Source organism: Melanostigma gelatinosum (genome assembly GCF_949748355.1).
Source record: "Melanostigma gelatinosum genome assembly, chromosome: 8".
Taxonomy (NCBI): Eukaryota; Metazoa; Chordata; class Actinopteri; order Perciformes; family Zoarcidae; genus Melanostigma; species Melanostigma gelatinosum.
This window is the reverse complement of record NC_136641.1, coordinates 15,720,339-15,741,766: the sequence shown is the minus strand read 5'-3', so window position 1 is coordinate 15,741,766 and position 21,428 is coordinate 15,720,339. Positions and strand designations below refer to the sequence as shown.

The 21,428-nt window shown below is 43.5% G+C and overlaps 2 protein-coding genes across 3 annotated transcripts; one reads left to right on the top strand and one right to left on the bottom strand.

Moving 5' to 3' along the window:
- Positions 1–106: 106 nt before the first annotated feature.
- hnrnpa1b (heterogeneous nuclear ribonucleoprotein A1b) lies at positions 107–4,021 on the bottom strand. 2 transcript variants are annotated; one of them, XM_079274067.1, is made up of 12 exons: positions 3,907–4,021; positions 3,266–3,382; positions 3,027–3,173; positions 2,724–2,934; positions 2,560–2,643; positions 2,408–2,458; positions 2,241–2,321; positions 1,955–2,116; positions 1,715–1,867; positions 1,513–1,636; positions 284–1,342; positions 107–204 (listed from the first exon to the last, which is right to left on the bottom strand). In XM_079274067.1, the coding sequence occupies exons 1-10, from the start codon at positions 3,916–3,918 to the stop codon at positions 1,524–1,526; spliced, it is 1,131 nt and encodes a 376-aa protein (XP_079130193.1). In that variant the 5' UTR covers positions 3,919–4,021; the 3' UTR covers positions 107–204; positions 284–1,342; positions 1,513–1,523. The 2 variants fall into 2 exon arrangements, with proteins under 2 accessions (XP_079130193.1, XP_079130194.1); XM_079274068.1 differs by having other exon boundaries at positions 284–336.
- Positions 4,022–4,572: 551 nt separating this feature from the next.
- On the top strand, positions 4,573–10,647 carry cbx5 (chromobox homolog 5 (HP1 alpha homolog, Drosophila)). Its single transcript, XM_079273952.1, has 5 exons — positions 4,573–4,707; positions 5,137–5,289; positions 5,958–6,210; positions 7,299–7,399; positions 9,277–10,647. Exons 2-5 carry the CDS (start codon positions 5,159–5,161, stop codon positions 9,416–9,418), a joined length of 627 nt encoding a protein of 208 aa, XP_079130078.1. The 5' UTR covers positions 4,573–4,707; positions 5,137–5,158; the 3' UTR covers positions 9,419–10,647.
- Positions 10,648–21,428: the final 10,781 nt, after the last annotated feature.

The following is a 21,428-nucleotide window of genomic DNA, read 5'->3' as shown; positions in this document are numbered from 1 at the left end:
ATTGACTGAAAGTTATTCAATGTTGTTATGACCCCCATGTCAAACTTGCCACACACGTCTCATTGGACACCTTCCCCCATCCTACAATTGACTGAAACCACACCAGTTACTTATAAAAATCACTTTATTAAAAAAATATATATAAATAGGACACTGCACAGCAGTCTTTAGATAAAAAAGCACCAGCATGATTGTTCAGGAAACCTGTAAAGACAAAAAAAGGAAAAAAAAAGTCAAATAAATGAAAACTTTGACCAAAATGTGAAGGTTTTAATGAATGTACCTGATTTAGCCAGTCACTGAAATGAAGTCAGGTTTTGAAGGCCAGGGAGTTTCCTGAAAAGCAGAAACACAAATTGAGTAAAGTAGTTCTTCCACAAAAACATCATTTTTTTCACAGCATGCAATATGTTATAGGGCCTCTATGCACAATTAGGAGGCCAATTTTACCAGTGAACATCAGTGTAAGTCATAATAAAACTTGTTTGCACAAATATGTCATGTCATTACTGGGCTACACGACTTACTACCAGCTACATGAAAAAGCAAGACATACTATCAGTAGTTGAGAAGTCTGGTCTTACCTACAGAAAGCATTTAAGCCTTTTGGAAGCTGCTGCCTGCTAGCCTCAGGCTTCTGTTCTCACTCTCCCCTGCTTCAATGATCCTGGCGACGGTTTTGCTACTTCTCTCCCTCAGCTGGCTTCCATGACTAGCCTCAAAGACTTTGCATGTAAGCTAGCATCCTCCAGTTGATCTTTGCAGAACTCAGGGCAGTCTGTACCAAGTGGTGGGCTCTTTATGGTGGAAGTATTTGTGCACCACTTCTCATTCCTCAACCAGCATTGTAAATGCACTTACTCATGATGTATATGGTGAATAGCGCAGGGCTTCTCACACATCACATGGATTCTTTGGCCGCTTGCATTATGTGAAATATTTCCCTCATCCCACAATGTGCAGCACCTGATAGTGAACCCTCCCTTTCCCAAACCACTCAAGAGGCTAACAACACTTTTGTAAAAAAACTGAAAGATCCTTTATTTCAGCTTGGATGCAGTTACAAATAAAAACCAGACTTTAAAGAAAAACAATCTACATAAAACCTCATTGGAATGCTTTCTTTCCCAAAAAACACATTCGATGAAAAAACACAACGTTTAAATGAAGACCCTCCATGATTTATCTACTGTACATCTCTTCTTGCAGCAGCTGTAACCTGCCACAACTGTTTGGCTGAGCAGATTTAGGAGGTAAACCTGCAGCTGCCCTGTCAATTCGCTTGCTCTCCTCTCCTTGCTCTCCTCTCCTCTCCTTGCTCTCCTCTCCTAAGTACTCAGTCCTGTTGAACAATACGGAACAACATTGTTAACTGTGTGCACTGACTTCATATGACCTGACATCCAGAGTGATTTGAAAAAATGTGTTATCTACACTTAACGAGTCCCTGCAACTACAAACTCTGGTTTTATGAAAAGATTAAAAAGGTCAGACGTGCCAGTGAACACTTACCACTTCACATTTCAAAAGCGTCCTGAACGGCCATATCCACCACCATTGTTTGAGCCCCCTCCATAGCCGCCGCCACCACCGCCGCTGCTGCTGCTGCTGCCGCCGCCGCCACCACCACTACCACCTGGGAACAAAGGAAAACTTAGCTTACAGAAACTATGCTAAATGTAAGCATCCTTGCATTGCCCTTCCGCCATCTTACCGAAGTTCCTGCCAACTCCGCTACCACCACCAAAGTTGTTCTTCATTGGGCCAAAGTTGGAGGCCTGGGGGTCGTAGTGGCCCATGTTGTTGTAGTTATTTCCACCGCCACCACCGCCGCTGCTCCCTCCTCCTCCACCACCACCACAGTTACCTGTGAGAATTTGCAAGCAGACCAACAGCTTTAATAAATCACATCTTGACCACAGAAACGTTCGTTACGGGGCGCTAAAGCACTTACCATAGCCGTTGCTGTCATAGCCATTTCCTCCATAGCCGCCGCCGCTGCCGCCACCTCCTCCACCACCACCACCACCACCACCACCCTGGTTGTAACCTTGGCTATATCCTCGGTTGCCACCATTGTTATATCCCCCAGGACCGCCGGGACCTCCTCCATAGCCTAAGACACAAATATTATTTTAGTGCTTTGCCATGCAGCAACTGTTGAAATAATTCAACCCACGCAGACAAGACTGCCAAAATTGTCAGGGGGAAGTGTGAGAAACTCAAAACTGCCTACTTACCACCACCACTGCCTCCGCCTCCATTACCACCATCACCTCCATTGCAATTGTAAGGACCGTCTCCATATCTACCCCTGCCCCCTGAAAGAGTAAATACCAAAGTTAGGCTTCAGACACATACATGTATAATGGAATAGTATGTGGCCCCATCAGAAAAGAAGTCTTACCCTGATTGAAGCCTCGGTCATATTCGTAGGGCCTTCCGCCGCTGCTGCGGCCTAAACCATAACACAATCATTACTTCTGGAATAGTGTCAAACTGCCAGGGTTTTAAAAACCACTGCCGAGAATATTGCATAAAAGAGTTAACTGCTCATACCCATTCCTGTAGTCTGCATCTCCTGCCTTGTAAGAGCCTTCCTCACCTCACAGTTGTGAGAGTTGATTGTGTGGTATTTCTGGACTGTGGGACGAAGAGACGGTTAGTGGCCAGTCGAGACAGGATGGTCAACCTGCAGGAGAACAGCGAGCATTTGTACTTACTGACAATCCTGTCGACTGAATCGTGATCATCAAAGGTCACGAAGGCAAAGCCCCTCTTCTTCCCAGTGTTACGGTCAGTCATGATATCAATGACCTCGATTTTGCCAAATTGTGAGAAGTAATCTCGCAAGTGGGACTCCTCGGTATCTTCCTTGATGCCCCCGACGAAGATCTTTTTCACGGTCACGTGGGCACCTGGCCGGTTTGAGTCCTGTGAGCGTAGATTTTTGTTACTACACACGCCTTTCCTTTACAAACGCATACTCAATATGGGTCAAATCAAAAATATTAAAGCCAACATACCTCTCTGGAAACTGCTCGTTTGGGTTCAACCACTCTTCCATCAACCTTGTGGGGGCGGGCAGACATGGCAGCATCAACTTCATCCACCGATGAGTATGTCACAAAGCCAAAGCCCCTTGATCTCTTTGTGTTGGGATCCCTCATGACCTGAAGGAGGAGAATTCAGTTATTCCCAGTGTTACCCACTAGCATGCCACAGTGTGTAACCGGGTCACGGGCGATTGTGAAACCCCACTTACCACACAGTCTGTAAGGCTCCCCCATTGCTCAAAATGAGCCCGCAGGCTTTCGTCGGTGGTCTCGAAGCTCAGACCTCCGATGAACAGCTTGCGGAGCTGCTCCGGTTCACGTGGGACCTGACGGGGCACAATGGACAGTGACATTAGAGTACAATCACCAGCACTGGCCGGAGCGCCGCGTGCCAAGTCGTGCACGACTACGTTAACAATGAACCGCTTCAGAACGAACAACGCGGTAACGTGAGGCCTAATCGTTTACGAAGCCAGTCTTGCGTCACATAGCAAAAAATCGGGACGTCGCCGCCATTACCGTCAGCGGGGCGGCCTGGTGCCAAGTAGCGCTTTTAGCAACAGCTAGACACAAACACGTAATGCATGAGTGTTAAATGTAGTGTATTTGCATTTAGAATAGTATTACTTAAGACAAGCATGGAGTGAAACGCCTGCATTTCGTACGTAGCTGGAGAGCAAGAACAAAGGGGCCACGAGGCCCAGCTGCTGTAAAATGGCGGATTTCCCAGGCTTGATATACAACACAATACAACGCCTCGCCTATTCGCAATGGCTTCAAATTAACGCATTTTGTATGCGCACAGTGTGCAGGGTAATGGCCTGAACCGGTTTCCAAATGCGATACTCACATCTTTCGACATATTTGCGGGCGAATCCTTGAAGACTCCTTATGGACTGACCGGAGAAAAGCGATCTGCGTCAGACGAGCCTGGATCCCAACAGTAGAACTAACAGCAAAGGAACCACCTCTTTCGCACAGCAATTGGCCCAGTTGTTCCCGCTGCAGTCTGTCGTCTGCACTGGTTGAATCTGGATTGGTCCAAATTCAATCAATCACTACCAACCACCAGTGACGTGGCGGTAGGCGGTGCTTTCCACAACCACGACGATGTAAGATGGATGTTGTTTGAAGCCTGAAGGGATCGGAAGACAAATGTGTGAGATTTCGAATGTTCTATGTGATGCAATACGAATGTACAGAGCAAAAGCCCCCAAAATCATCAAATCTTAAATTATTCAGATGTTTGACTTGTGGTTGCAGGTGTAGCTGCGCCTTTCTCCATAAAACAACGTCAACACACCTTTCACTGCTAAATACGTGTGTCTTACGTTAAGTTGATATCGTGACACACACATTTATATTACAATAAACACGTTCCAAACTATGTAAGAGTGAAGTTATACTCGTTGTAGGAGTATATTCGCTCGGTATATAAGTGGGTCATCAGCTGACCTAGGGGCGGGTACCTTCATTGTGCGTCTTTACCGCGCGCTTTTTACGCACAGGCAAGCGCGAAGCACCTTTATGTGATCCAGCAGGCTATATGCTAAAGTAGCTCCAGCGTTGGCCTCAAACACCGCAGTTCCACAAAAGACACGCGGTATCGACGAAGTTAACCGGTCTGACCGACGATCTACGCGTCCAAAGGGTAGGCATTCTCAACACAATGCGAAACGCTCCATGCTGCTGCATGTTGTCGTTCAACAATTTCCATTCTGTGTCACTGTTAGCTGGTAGCTAGTAGCCGCTGAGGCGTTAGCTTGCAGGCTAACGTAACATGCTTAAGCAAGTTTGCCCATTGGTTTGGTAGTTGCTCAGCAAACAACCTCAGTTCTTCATTTCTATGTGCACGTATTAACGTTTTCTGACAACGTTGTCTCATTTGAGCGAGTGGACAACCACGGAGATGTATTTATCCAGCCTGTTAGTTTAGCATGCCTGTTGCAGATTGGAGTAACGACAATGAAATGATGTTCGTTAACGTTAGCTAGCTAGAGCCCGATTCGTCTGTGTCGTCTGGAACATATCATCCATTATTCTCTTCAACGTTCGCTTCTCCATCGTTTTCCTTGTACAGGAAAGTGCCAACAAACTTTGCTATGGGCAAAAAGTCTCGCGAAGAAGACTCCTCATCATCTGATGAGGAAGAGTATGTTGTGGAGAAGGTGCTGGACAGGAGAGTGGTGAAAGGCAGGGTGGAGTTCTTCCTCAAGTGGAAAGGATATTCAGAGTAAGTTGTTTTCTTTGCCAGTATGCGACGCAGTCTTGCACTTACACCGCCACAGATTTTAAGCTTACGTTAACTAAACGCCATCAACGAGGTACTGGGAAGTAGTTGAAATTGTATATCACAATTATTTAATATGTTTGGAGTGTATATGTGTGCTTAATATCTGTTATTAATGTGGATATAATTAGCCAAGCCTGCAGGGCCAAATTCAACATTCACCCAGTAAATTACATCCGTTTACTCTAATGCTGCCCCGAAGTCTCGGACACAATAGATACTGAAGATTAAAAGATACACGACAGTGTCATGGACATTATGGCTTCTGTCATGATATAGGTCCTTTCATATCTTGACGACGATATATATCACAATATAGGATGTTTCTGGTAGTTTAATAAATAAAACGTCTGTGACATAACCACATGGTAAAGCCTATGTACAGAACAGTTTCAACTGAAATTATAGAGAAACAATACATACTTCCAGCCATATACTGACTTCATACATGCACCCAAATACAGAGTAATCAGATTAAGATAACCGTTTCAGTGTGCTTGTTATGATCAACAACGTGTATCCCGATATATGATTCAATCACCATACGATTCCATTGAAAGATGATGATGATATGTCAAGTATGTTACTAAAAATGATGTGATCCTCTTCAGAAAACACAACACCTGGGAGCCAGAGAAGAATCTGGGCTGTCCTGAACTTATTTCAGAATTCATGAAGACTTATAAGAAGAGCAGCAGCAGTGGTGGTGGAAGCTCCACGCCCAGCAAATCAGTCACAGGCTCCCCAGGTCGCACCAAAGACTCCAGTAGCTCGAAGAAGAGAAGCTCTGATGATGATGAGGATGAGGAAGATGAGGAGGAGGTGGAGGGTGGAAGTAAGCCCAAAAAGAAGAAGAAGAAGGAGGTATGTAATGTGTTGGTGCAGTAGTTTTATCATTGCAACACAAGTCTGCAGTGGATGGGGTATAATTTAGTTTTTATAGATACTTTGCACATGTGAAGTTGACTTAAAAAGTAGCTTTCCACTCTTGGAAGAAACAATAGCTTAGCTCTTGATTTAAAACCTCATTAAGACCCCTGTCACAGCTGATGGGGGTCTTATCTTAGAAGAGAGAGGAACACTTCAGCAGCTTGTCATTGATTCACCAAAGCCTCTGCTAGCAGACATGCAGCACACATCAGTGGGTTAGGAAGTGAGGGGACATTTCATATTTTCTCTGTTGAGCGATTCATTTTTAATGTAGCTTCAAAACCAGCACTTGTGTCATATAACAAAATGTAAGACCATTTCTAGTCTCATATCATGCTGTCGATATATCCCAAAGCCCTTCAATATTTACTATTTTAACAAAGATTTAAAAAAGTGTAACTCAGACACCTTTTTGTATTATATACAATTCAAATCGGTTGAACCCAAAGTGTTGCATGCCAGGGTAGAGGACGGTTGTCACCCTTTTTTGCGCTAATACTATAACAAATAAATTAGTTTTTCAGTCCAGAAAAGCGTAAGTGACCCTCGGTCATTATTGAACCAAAACGGTCTCTGCATTCGGGCTCTAAATATTGAGTTAGTCTGTTCTTTGGGCCAGTCCATAGTATAGATGAGCTGGTGTTCATATACTGCTAACTGTCTGTTTCTTCTGTCTGTTTCTGTCTGTTTGCTTGGGGGGGATCGTTGTCTCTTTCTTGTCAGTCTGGTTGAACCGTGTACAAAACACAACTGTTTTTTTGGCGAACTCCTCATCCAGAATAGCATCTCTTTGTGTGGGGGACTTTCTGCAACCTAAAAGCATGAAAGACAATTCAAAGACAAAGAGCAGTCCTTTCAGCCACCTGACTGTAACAAATTAAGGTTTTGTGGCCGGCGAGCCCAAACTTTTGAACGTCAATGTGTCTCAACGCAAGTAGTCTACAATCGAACGATTCTTTGTAACATACTCCAGTATTTTTGCATGCTGTATGAAATGTTTTTCTCTCTTTCTTGTCCTGCAGGAGGACATTCTAGTTGCACGTGGCTTCGAGAGAGGACTGGAGCCAGAGAAGATCATTGGAGCAACTGACTCATGTGGAGACCTAATGTTTCTTATGAAGTGGTAGGTTTCCTTTATCTGTTCATCTCCAAATTTGCATGTGGAACATAGTTTGTGCCCAATGTTGCTGTGTGAAATGTAATCACTACTCAAAAATACAGGAAGGTTGTCATTTAAAACGTGTACTAAGATGACTAACTATTAAATCAAGGGCCGTCCCCGAATCAGGATGTTTAGAGTGGGCACGTCAAACCGGTGCATTGACTTTTCTATATTCATTTATCACTCTTGTGGTTCACGCTTTCTTTCTTTTTTTTTTCTTTTTTTTTTTTCTTTTTTTTTTTTGTGCCCCTAGTTTTGTGGGAAGGTAATTTTAAGACTGCTAAAAAAATTGACCTATTTTTTTTAAGAAGTCCTTATTGAAGATATGCGGCTCCGTGGCCCGTGTCTGTACTCGGACACGCACACACGCTGCTTTTCAGAATGTTCAGGACTTCTCAAGTAGATGTGCACTCTTTCTGCAGCATTCTAATCAACTGCATCTACAAATACATGTTTCAGATACCACAAGAGATTTGTGACATGCACTTTCTCAACATCCTCCACATTTTTTCTTTCTTTAAACAAACGATACGGGTGATTAAAGAAGATTACGATTGTAACTTGTTACGGTAAGACTTTAGGTTTTAGGCGGCGAGGATAGTTTTCTGTATGAGGAAGTTTAATTTGTAGAAATTCTCATGGTTGTTTTCTCCTCAAATTCTATTCTTCTAATTACACATACTCATAAGTACTCTGCGTTGGTGTTTCCACTTAATCAGGTACTTGGTATTCATGTTTCCTCTGAAGAACCGGTACACCGCTGGTTTCTAAGTGTTGACCCTTTGGTGCTGCGGGTGTTGCCTGCAACACTTTCTATCTGTGCTGCTGCTGCTGCTTGTGACCTGTCGGGCATGATTCTTTTAAACGGCAGCTCTGAATGTGCCAGATTGCCACTGACAAATCACCCATTAGCAGCACTAATAGCCTAGCTGTCCATTCGTGTACAAACAGTAAGCCACACCATAAAATTTAATGTCATTACATATTAGCTAGATGGATATATGTGTAGTACCTCATCACTCATGCCCGACCAGGCAGCACTTCATGGTGAGGCAACAGTTTTACCTTAGCTGATTTGGTCATTAACGTTTTTTTAAATGAATGCTTAAAAAATCTATAGGAATATAAAAAGGAGAATAAATGTAATCACGGCGCATCCTAAACAGATTCACAAGCTCCATCTGCCTACTTTTCCTGTAAGCGCTATTTATAATGTGTTATCATGATTTGTAACCGTTTTTTGTTTTGAAACATTTTCCGACTCAAATTATGAAAGATACGCAAATACTAAATTGCACTGAAATACCCAAAACATAATTCTTTTTTTAGTATGACTGACATGTTGATGACAGTTTCATTTAAGTCTAATGGCCTTTTTGAGACACAACGCGACGGTGGCTTCCCTGCAGTCTGAAAACAATTATTTCCAGTGGCTTGTCCCGCGCCACTGCAGCTTTTCAGTCGTCCAGCAAAGCACAAGTGTGCTGAAGCCAGCGGCTAACGCAACTCCAACCATGTTCTGTCTGACAGAGCCTTAACGGGGGGGGGCTGTAAAAGCATTCACAAGGACCGCTCAATTATATATTCCCTGATAAAATAATAATTTGAAGTTAAAAAGTTTGTACGAAATGTCATCAATAGTGATAATTAAAATATGTGCAATGTAATTCCAAGAACATACAGTCGTGTGTAGGAGAGTGTGTTTCTGATGTGCACTTTTCTAACATATTCTAACGTATTATTAGTTGCCATCTTTGACAAGCTCCGAGCTCCGAGATAGTACATGTATGGAAAAATAGTGTGTTATCCAACTTCATCATGTCCTTCATCTCTTGCAGGAAAGACTCCGATGAGGCCGATCTTGTGCTCGCCAAGGAGGCCAATAATAAGTGCCCACAGATCGTCATAGCCTTCTATGAGGAACGTCTCACCTGGCATGAAGACAGTGACAAGAAGGAGAAGGACGCGGTCACAGCATGAGTGCATCACCTCAGGAGGAAGCCGCACCTCCTCCACTGCAGGGACAACCTTGAGTCACCCCCTTTTCACACCCCCAAACCTCCCATCTTTGCTCTTCACCATGTCCAACAAAGACAGCGAACACAGTCGTGTTCTCTCCATCCATGCCCCATTGGAGCACAAAGGCCCCACACTGCTGAGCGGGATCCATCAGACAGGAGGGGGAGCTGTAGCAGACATGGGTGACATGCTACTGGGGGGGGCGGTTTCTGCTGTTCTGTCTTTGTATTCTGTTCGTTCCCTTTTCAACAAATCATATCTCAGAAAACGGTTGTGTCAGTAAGGTATGTTGCATCTCTGACCACATGTGGCCATCTGTTAAAACTCAGAACATAGTCCAGAGATGGTGAAAGCTGTCAACTGTGAGCTTGTCCCATGGCAGGTGCACCCCCCCCCCCCCCCCCCCCGCATATCATTAGGTCTGTATAGGCAGTGCATCTCTTTGCTTTAAGAACCCTCTAACACCACTGAGGATAAAACGGTAGTATTAAATATTAAGGAAGCAACCACCCCAGCGCTTTCCTGGCTGCATAATCACTTCCTTTTTACAAACTTTTTATCTCTTGTCGATTTTTTTCATTTTGTCCTCTCTACCGGTACATAACTACTCAATTTGCAAACTTGCAGAAGACACCGGCCAAAATGTCTTTATAATGTTGTGATGATATCTTTGTTCGTTTTTTTATTTTTTATGAAATTGTCATTTTTATCTCTTATTTCCAAGTTTAAACATGTGAACGTTGTGCGGTGTTTTAATTGCTTTACCCGATCACCAGTTCAAGAAACGGACATAAATAAACAGGAAAATAACAATTTTGCTCACTTCTGAACCGTTTTGTTTGTTTTTAAAATTGCATTGTTATCTTTGGACCAGTCATGTTCACAGGTTAGGCAATCGTCACTGTATCCACATGAAATGAAACCAGCATCAATCATGCGTCATTGGGGGGGCTGCCACCTTGTGGCTAAAAGATGGAAATCTTTTTGACCAAGTGACCATTCTCTCTGATGACAAGCCTGCAGTTTTAATGGTGTTATGGATCTCGTTAGTTAGGTATAGTTATAGTTTCTTCTTTCTTTTTTTTTTTGCAGTGTAAGTGAATAAAAATCCACCTCGCAATTAGAGCATTTGTTGTTTATCATTGTATTGTTATTTTGAAACATTAAAACCAGTTTCTGATTGGATCATGCATATTCTGTTTGATTGGGATGAGTTATTTGATGTTTCTTTGCCATAAGTATTCAAGTTTTTAAGAAGGACGATGTTGCTACCTGACAAGCGGAGATCAATTCTTCTACAAGATGGATGTTTGTTTTGTAGTTTGAGCTGCTCCAACATGGAGTCTTTGGACCAAATCTTAGTGTCACAAGATCTATTTTTGTTTCCGTTTATTTTTACGAAGACCGTGACCTCCCCTTTCACACATACAACACATAAATAATGTCACTGGTTATGGTTTTGGTGTAATTTTCTCTCATTAAAAATATTTTGTCATTTCAGACCCTAAATCTCTGTCCTCAGTTTTTGCAGGTGCTGCATTTTTTTAAAGTAGACTATTTCTCATGTCAACTAAATGTTACAAATATCTGTACAGTAGCACCTTTAATAAACATTTTCACTGTTAAAAGTTTTTGTCGGTTGACTTTTGTTTCAATATGTGAAAGGAATTTCTGCAGCGAGATTAACTAAAAATTTAAATTAAATTCCTGGGTGCCGGTTAGTTAAAAGTCAAAAAAAGTCAAAATCACTTATTTAATGGAAATTCTTTTGGTTGAAATGAGTGTTAAATAAACTACTCTGATCCTCAGCCCAACATCAGGACTCAGGATCTTCTCATATAAGGAGTCAAAAATAACCATATGCCCTGGGTGATTAATAAAAACCTATATCTCACAAATATGACACCAAAGCTGTCAAAACAGACATTTTAATGTTTTCTTTGTTGAGGAAAATGTTTAAAGAGCATCAGATACTCTCACCCTGCCGATGGCGCTATTGGACAACACCAATGCAAAAGTCATAACTCAATTATTATCCCAAGTCATTCACAGTTCAAACTATGAAACACACAAACACCAACATCTCACAAATGAATCTTTTATAACCAGCCTTTATATGTTATTACGCATCTTTAAGAGGGGGCATGGATTCATGTTGTGTTTACAGACAAACAACCCAACTCTCTCCAGGACGACAATTGTTTTCTTCGTCACTATGGCTTTTCTTCTCATGTATGTCCACAAACTCGCCCTGTGCAGTGAGGCATGCAGTGTTCAAACTTACAGATTTATTGCAAACTCTAGTGGAGATTCTAGAGACACCAGGTACGGCATGGCTATTAAAATAGTGCGATGCAAGATATGGTGGTTACAGTGATACTTTTAAACGGCTTGATCGTTATTATTAATAGCCACTTAAAGCTTTTGTAATCATGGCCCCATAAAGGAGTTATATAGTACAAATGATCCTGTCAACAGCAAAAACAGTTTAATGTGTTTTCAGGCTGAAAAGGGCGATCAATATCTATATGCATGTTTTGAATTTTTTTGAATTTTGTTGGGGGGGTGGGGAGCATTCCATGTCTTTATTAGAAACAGATAGTAATCCATAGAAATGAGGGTAGAGAGAGAAAGAGATTGAGAAGGATATGCAACAAAGGTCCCGTGCAGGATGCGAATCAAGGACATATGGTCCGTGCATTGTCGGCACCTTATAGCCCCTGCAGGCCATTGAGGCACCCCTTTGTCTGATGTAATGCCGAAGCCATAACAAAAATGCAGTCATTGTAAGCACCGCATAGGTTGAATAACAAGCTCAATAAACAGAATATGTAATAATGTAATATGTAATGTAATATATATATTTTTCCCCCCCTCAATTAGAAAGTGACTCAAAATATAACAAGGAGGGAGCAAAAGCACTCAACATGTAAGGGAGTGCCTCCATTTTGTCACAGTCTGGCCACCATGCAAAAAACAGGAAATTAATTGTTTCTTATAAATAGAAAAGTTTCTCTGGAATGGGGACCAACTGCAGTATCAGTGATAAACTGCGGTAAAGGTTGAGTCTAATCCTTGTTCTTCTCTCACCACCCTCTTTTTCTTTCTTACTGCCTTTTGTAATGCTCTCTCTCTCTGACATGCACACACACACACACACACACACACACACACAAAGTGCGGCTCAGTAAAGTGATGGAATTTTCCTTGCAAAAAGGCTTTTACACTCCAAATGGAATGCAAAGGTCACTAGTAAATTCCCAGCCCCTGGGACCATTAAGCCGGGCAAAGGCAGCGAGCAGCAGCCTGTTTTATGGAGCCTGGAGCTGTCTGCTGACAAACCCAGGCCAGTAGCTTTGGTTGGGAAAGCCACAGTGGCACTCATGGGAGCTCTGCCTGTGATCTGTGTGGCAAATACCGACGTAGAGGTAATTCTGGTACGCAGTCAACTGACGTGCAGAGTGACGCTTCACCAAAACTAAAAATCTAAATTCGGAAATTCTGCTTCTAGCCTCGTGCAAATATAAGTGTAGTGTACTAGTGTGTACTTTATGTGTGGCAGAGTCAATAAGGAGCTGTCTGTTCTTTGTTTACCAAAGAAGAGCTTTTCTTTCTAAGTATACATTCATAGGCTTTGGACAGTGCACTAAATAATGAATAGATATTTAGAAACTATACCTAACACAGCAGTATTTATCTTAATTAGAGAGACAAATACTGCTTTTCTTTTAGCCAGGTGTGTTTGCTAAGTATGTTCTTTGTCCCAATAGGGATCATATGTTAAAATATAGCTACATTTTTGGTGTAAATATATTCATTCATTCATGCGCAGCCGCTTCGCTGTACTTCAAACCTAGTCCCTTCTGTACCAGTAACTTCTCGTGCAAATGAGTTCCTCGGGGCGCTGCCCCACGGCAGAGGTGGGTCGTCTCGCAGCACATTACACCAAATGAGTGTCGGGGGAGCTGTGGAGAGGGAAGGGACTGCTGAAGTGGGCCTCATCAGTGCTACACAGCTTGTTCAAGGATACCACTGAAACAGCAAACAAACACATGTGCGCTCACACAGATAACACAAAAGCACAGCGCAGAGTACTACTATCCGATATATGAAGGAAAAGAAGATTTGCATTCTTCAGTTAGTGTCCCAGGGAAACTGTGAAAAATGTCTGTAAAAGTGGTGTAAGTCATAAGTATCACAGAGGCCGATGTCATTTGACGTAGCCTTTCCTCGTGCTGTGATCATGGAGGCACAGCTGTTGGGCAGCTGTGCCTCCATTTTCTTGTTGCAACCAGATACAAAGTCTGCAGTGATGACTGGTGCATCATTTCTCCACACAGTGCACTGATCTGTGTGAAGGTGATTGCGATGTGATGCTCTAATTTGGGTGGCTATCACACTTAATGTGCAGTAAAGCCCCATAGACAAAGCTTCCTTGTTCTAAATACCCCCTCCACTGCACCACTGCTCTCCCCGCCAACCCTCTGCTGGCTGTTTCCCCTTCACCCCCCACTCCTCCCTTCATCTCCTCTCCCCACCAGGGGAAAGAGTTATAGCTGCCATAAAAGGCAGGTAATGCATTGTTAACTAATTCTGTCTGCTCAGAGCTGATATATCCTCTGCTCTAAATCTCTGTGCTTCCAATAAAATGCAAATGCTAATGCTTGCCCTCCATGAGCTGATATCATTTGTAACAGGCCAGAGGTAAATGCTAGAGGAGGGTGGGGTCCTGAGCCTTCATGGTACATTCTGATGGAAAGAAGACCTCCAGACCTGATCCACACACCACTGGCCAACAGCGTGCATGCATAAGTGTGTACATAAGGCTATGCACATGAGACTAAAGCAGTACATTTTTGATCATATATGGGGGTATGGGAGCGGTTATCCTGTGATAAAGCCAGTGTGGCATCTTTGTTATTGCGAAGCCAGCATTTCAGTCAGCACCCATTCACCATCAAATAACACCAATCTGCCTGTGGTTGTAATGCATCATATTTCCATGTTAATAGTATTGTCATACTTCATGTAACCTTGGGCTTCTAAATGTTGATCCACTTCTAGACTTTCAATTATCCTGTGCCGTTTTTCTGCCATCTGGTAAGGACCAGTGATTTGTGTTCCTTCATATCTGGAGGCCTGTCCTGTAATTAGACCATACATTAATTTGCAGAGAGGAGAGTGAGCAGGAAAGATTGAAGGCATTAAGTAAGTCCTCGATGTTTGGAGACGGGAAAGCATAGGAACCCACAGCGCCGTTTTTTATTCACTAGAATAAGATAATTGGATTACAAATTCCAACGCCATAACTTTTCTGCCTCTGCATGTGTCACTTGTTTTTCTTTCAAGTATTTAAAACCATGCTGCTGCTAATGATTGCTTGTAAGTCAGTTCCTCAATAAATGGCTAGAAATCATCCACTGACATAATTATACCTAATTACTTGCAGTGCAGCAGCGAAATGATTAGGAAAAATGGGGCATATTAGTGTGAAAATGTGTGTGAAACTTTGCAGTGAAATGTGCTGTGAATCCATCAGTGGATTTAAAATGACCCCCCATGCAGGCAGACAACAATTACACGCTTCGAACCTAGCTCTTATTTACAGCACAGCTAAAGTGGAGGTCCTAAAGAAACATCTTGATTGATTTTAAATTGGGAGTATATGCTCTCCTGCAAGATTAGCTCATTGTCCCCTGCTGCTAAATTACACATAGTGATTGGGGCTGTCGCTGCACAGTGTCTGAGCACTACAACTGCTGCTCTCTTTGCCATGTGGAAATTCACATTAGACAAGCCTAAGTTACTTGTTAAAGCAATTGAGAGAGATAATATGGAACTAAATGGAAATGCTAAATCAGCAGGATCTGAGTTTAAAACACTGTACTTAGACGACAAGATGTTGCAAAGGGAGGGAGGGTGAAGTCACAGTCAGCCTATGGAGAACAACAGCCAGTCGACGGAAAAGGCATTTGTGTACCTGCACTACATGATACCTTGGGTGTTATTTCGGCAAGGCCACAGCTGCCAGCACACTCTGATCATATCTTGTGCGGCTTGAGAGGCAAGGTCAGCCAACGCAGAGCCCACCTGCTCCCCCATTCTCCATCACGCAGTCCCTCAGCCCTGGCCTCCCGGAGGAAACACGCCTGACTGCTGCGCTACTACAGACAGCATGTGTCCCTGAATTTATGATGGCGACTTATTGTCGGCCTTTCACGTTAAAAGTCATCTTGAGTTTCCCAGTCTAGCAGTATGTGTGGTGAGCATTAATCCATTAACATTCAGAGCAGACACGTACAGAGCCTGGCTTGCTGCCAGCCCTGAGCCCTGACAGCCTTTGACCCACCGCTGACCACAGCGCTCTCCTGCCCCTGCTCCAAGCCGTAGCCAGCCTCGATATAATACAGCACCATAAAATATCTAATGTCTGTATATGAACACAACATATTATACGCTTGAGGTCCAATATGCAAGGCTTCTAGCAGAGTGAGAGGAGTCCAGCTGCCACAGCCTCTTTTTGTACAGAGTAGGGCGGGAAGAAAATCACATCTGTCTTCAGAACTCTGCACATCTTACATTGTAATCGTAGGATGTCAAATGAAGATAAAGTTTCAGTCCTTTCTATTTCCATCAAGGATTAGAGTTCAGAGAGGCCATGAAATCCCAAGGATTTTCTGTGGTGGTATTTATTCCAACAGGAGATGTTGAAGTTCATATTAAGTGATCCACAAGGAATAGCTCTGGCAGAACTGAAGATGCTGCAAGGCTTGCCCAGGCCACAGAATGGAGAGCTTTCAACAACATGGGCCGGTCTGCTGCTGGAGGTGGCTCCTGGACTGATTATAATATTAGTGGCTTATAAAGCCTTGATACGTACTTTATAACGCCACGTTGCATAACAAATCTTACACATAAAAGCAGGCATAGATGTTACTCAACACGGAATAAAGGGGCTCTTGACAGGTTCTTGAATAGGTTTTATAATTCAATATTACAACCACCATTCTTGTAAGGGCCCTGTCATCTCCCGAGGCCCTCAGGATATATACGTTAAACACACATTCAAGTGCTCACAGTCTAGTCCATTACACTGATTAGCAGTAAACACATTTGTAATAAAACTTAGTGAAATAGAGGAGGATGGTCTGTGCGCTGATTCATGGTAGAATCTTGGTGAAATATTAAGTGTCTTAGGTGTCATACTTCTGAGGGCGCGGGAGTGATACAGGACTTTACTTACAGGATCTGTAAGGCATACAAGACAATTGATCCAAACAGCTCACGTCTAAACATGGAGTCCTTCATCTCAAATGTTGGCCAGAAATAAACCCAGGCAAAGCAGTGTGACAGGGGTCCAGTAAACGTGAGAGAATCTGAAAGGCAGAGCAGACCAAACAGATGTCTTTTCAAAACATAGACATCTCCAACTTCTATTCCCTGCTCTCTGCTGTCTATCTCCTGCCTGACTGTCCATTCCTCTAACTCCCTCTGTCCTCCAATTTAGCTGCTCTTGTGTTGCCTGGTTTTAAATCTGTTCCCTATGAACCAAACCACAGATTACATAAGCATTGTTGGAAGGTTTAATGGTGCATTTTAGTTCAGTTCGGTTATTAGAGGAAGAAGAGCAGGATGAAGAAGAAAGGCTGGTTCATGTGTTTCCACTTTTGACCTCTCCACTGTGGCATGTACACACCTGGTTCAGTTTAGAATGCTGTTTCTTTGGAAAAGCTGACGGCAAAGCAGCTGGTAGTTGTATCTGCATGGAGGTTTACGTGTGTACACCACAGATCTCTCTCAGGTTATTCTGTGTGCGTTCTGAAATTTGTTGTCATGTCAGTCGTAGGCTACACTGAAATGCCGGTGCAAAGACTCATTGTCCGTGGTGATCCAAGCAACCAGTGAGTATCCAAGTTGAACCCTGAAGGCAACAATCGAGTTAAAAAAGAAAGTTTTATGACCAAGAAAAATAACCTTTGATATTTTTGGTAAGCAGGGCTGCATTACTTCAAAATGACATCTTTAAAAGGCATATTTTAGGCCCAACTATGTGAAAATGTATGTCAGACGTGTTGCCTTGATGACTTGCAGGGCAAAGCACGGCCACCTCAGACTTGGAGCTACTCATCTGTTTCTTATTGGAGGAAGTGATTCTGGCAGGAAGGCAGAGGCAGCAGATGAAGGCAGGCTGGGATAGAAGGACGGTAAAAAGAAAATAAAAAGGTGGAGGAACAGGAAATGGCAATGTACCCAACTGGGTCCACTTACCATCTTGCCAGAACCCCCTGGCCACAGCCCTGCTGAGCCAGCAGTTTCCATCACCTGCTGCTTCTGGTTCCCCCACATAAACCCAGCTGCTCCTGCAAAGCTCTCTTTCTCAAGGAGCAGCAGGGAGCCAAAGGGAAGGCTGCACGCTGGAGGGGCGGTGCTGCTATATCAGAAACTCTGCCTCCTTGTGAGACCATGTTCTGGAAAATACTGCTCCAAACAAGGCTAAGCAAAAGGGGGCAGGGAAATGGGGATTTCCATCAACCCCCTGCTCATTCAAAGCTCCATTCCTTCACTGTATTAATTCTGTCTTCTAATTAAAATAAGCTGGACCATTCAATATAAACTTGCTGCATCTTTTTATTACTGTTTTCTACCTGGGTGAGATTAGGCTAATATAAACCTTGTCCACAGGGAAGGCGACCTCCCCAGCTCCTCACTGCCCCCTGGCATCTTGAATAGAAGCTGCAGCAGGTGAGCTGATAAACCCTAGAAATCATTCCCGACTCCAGTCAGGGCTCTTTACAGTACCTTCAGCGCACCCTGGTGATGGATTAATGCACTGTTGTTGTCATTTTATTGCCATTTTATTGCCCTGGTGCAATTTACCAGGCTTTATGTGCCTCTGCTGTCCGATGGGAGCAACGCGCAAGCGCATGTGGCCAGCGTTCCTAGACAAAGGCGTTTGCTCACCCGAACACTGCGCATGCGCACCACACGGCCACCACTCAACACAAGACACGCACATACGATCTAAATCAAAAACCCGATTCATTCAAACACGAATGCGTCACTATTCAAGCGAGCGGATGAAAGTACAAGTAGTGAATCTTTTAGCTTGCTGATGGACTTCACATTCAATTCAGTCAGTTTCTACTCTCACCACCGGAGGGCAACATCACGCCGATGTCCTCAAGCTGCAGCCTCAAGCGTCAACGCACAGCTCTCAAACAATATTGTGGCAGAGTATAATCATGCATTCTCCCGGTTAGAATCTGGTAATGCCCGAGGTCTATAACATAAAGGTGGTTGCATTTGTGTGCAGATCTAGCAGAAGGGATATAGGCGACTGCAGTTCCACGAATTCTACTCAATGCATTTTACAGAGGCGAGGTCGGCTTTATTTTCATCACAAAATAGTCCAATTTATAGCAGCCGAGATAATCCCTGACATTTTAAATGTGCTGCACCGATAATAAAGCCACAAATATTTTTCAACGACCGTCACCTAACACTTACAAACCCAATAAAAGACATTTCTGGTGTTACTGCTACATAATAATTAAAGTGACCGAAACACACAAACAAACAAACAAACACCCACCCACCCACAGCACTGATGGTGGGTGGGTGGGTGATCTGCCGCTGATCTGAGGTCGTTGTTGTAACATGTAGAGCAGTTTGTCAAATCTCTTGCCAAACTATCTCTCTCATGCAGGAGAAACAACAGCGGTATACCCACAGCCAAGTCCCTTGGCTCGAAAAAAAGGCTTGGCTTGTTTTCAGGTCAGTCTTAATAGCGATATAATAGATGTCATTCTAACAGTAAACTATCATTTTAAATCGATGTCAATAACAACACACATCAATAATTGCCTACTTTGGTTATTTGAATTGCTGATGTGATATTACATGTATGATTGACACAGAAAGTTATCTCATGTTACATTTGGAATTATTGCTGTTCATTTTGAGACCAAATGAACACACAATTATAACAGGTCTTACTATGAGTAACATATCACGTGATCATGGTGGGGAGCAGCCACAAGAGGGAGCACAGATGCTGCTAAATCCAAGGGATGTAACTGACACTTAAGAACCACAAGGCTGCAACTATAAACATTAAAGAGATACATCATTGTACGTACCCATTCTACAAAGAATTACCATTGCAGATACATATCAGCTGCTATGAAATTATTCCAACATCAAATAACTTCAACAACTCCCATCCCTGCCTTGAAATTTATTTCATGTCTCATGTTGCGTGTTTGGTTTAGGGGCGTATGTGGAAGTATGCCTGTGTGTATATTTCTTTCACATTTGCAGTGTAAAGCACAATCTTTGCAAGGACCTGTAACCTCAGAGTCTCGTACGCCCAGAAAGGTGCTGATCCATCACTCTTAATGGAAGAGGATAAGTTTCAGCCAGTGAAAGAGAGAACAGACAAAGGCAGGACGATTTATGGCAGACGTAGAAGTGGAACTCTTGGCTGTGGGCCTTGATCTGAGCCGGGCTGTGGCTCGGCTACGCTCCGGGCCAGGGTCACTCACATGCACGCACCCACACCCACACACACACACACACACACACACACACACACACACACACACACACACACACACACACACACACACACACACACACACACACACACACACACAACGAACACAGGTCCAGAGAACTTCAATCCCTACAACACATCCCCAAATCCAGACCGTCCTCTTAAGCTTTTGAAGTTCCCCTGCCCCCTTCTATCTTTTCCAGTGAGCGGTGAGCTCTGAGTGGTGAAATATGGAGTGGAGACCTGTTACATGTTTGCTTTAAGAGATAGCCCATGGTGTAAATTATGTAGGAGTCGCTGGCCAGCCTTATTTATGAGAGGCCTGTCAGGTGTTTAGGTGTTGGAGTGAGATGTGCGGCTTAAGCCGTTTACTTCGCTGTAAATCAGGTCATACAGGCCACGTCTGTTTGGGTGGTGTGTGTTTACGCGTGTGTGTCTGCGTTTGAGGCCTTGTTTTTGCTGCGGGACTATGCAAGGCTGGACTGTGATAATGTCAAGGCATAGGTGTTACTGCGTTTTTCCAAATGTCAGGGCGCCCGCGTGGGTTTGTAGGTCTGTTTTGTCTGGAGGCCATCACGGTCGATACAGATGGGTTGAACCATTAGCTGTTGTTATAGTTATTATGCTGTCTGACTTGCAAAGTCATTTTTATAGATCCCCTCAAAACCTGCACCTGCCGAGACCATTCTACATTATGAGCTAACATGAAACCTACTCAAGACTTTTCCCATTTCTTTTGTAATGTCCCTGTCTGTCTTTATCTCAGACATATCATGTAGAGGTGGATAGCTGTGATGTAGCCCTTCTGAGGACATCAGATATCACTCAGCAGGTAGTTAGAGCTGTCACTGGATGATGGATACTGGCTCTTAGACATAAGAACTGCAGCAAACAGGTTGCGTAGACCCTGTATTTGTTACCATTATTCCCCCACAAGGTGCCGCCTATAGTGTGAGCCATATCTCCCCTTCTGTTTGCACTGTTGTGCATCCTCTAGTTCGGCCTAGTCTTGGCACAAAACAATGGCATGGGACTTGGCTGAAGCATTTTGTTACCCCCAAGTGGGAGAGCGTCAGTCCTTAAAGGGAGACCAAAGGGAAAAGGGAGTGGAGAGTGGAGGAGAGATGAGTCGAGTTAAGGTTGAAAGGGGTTAAGAACATGAGACAGAAAACTCTGGAGGGAGATCGAGAGGATAAAATGAAGGGGCGGAGAGGAGGAGAATGAGGGAGAGGAAGAGGGACAGAGGATGATGTGCTGGAGGCAGGTACATCTGCATTCTCTCCAAACACAGCATAGGCCTGTCTTAGGTGTCTCTATCCCAGCAGCACTCAGTGGCAGATTTATGGCCTCTCTTTGTGCATGTGTGTCTATGCATGTGTGTGTAGGGGCAGTAGGGATAAATTGAGAGTGGGAGAC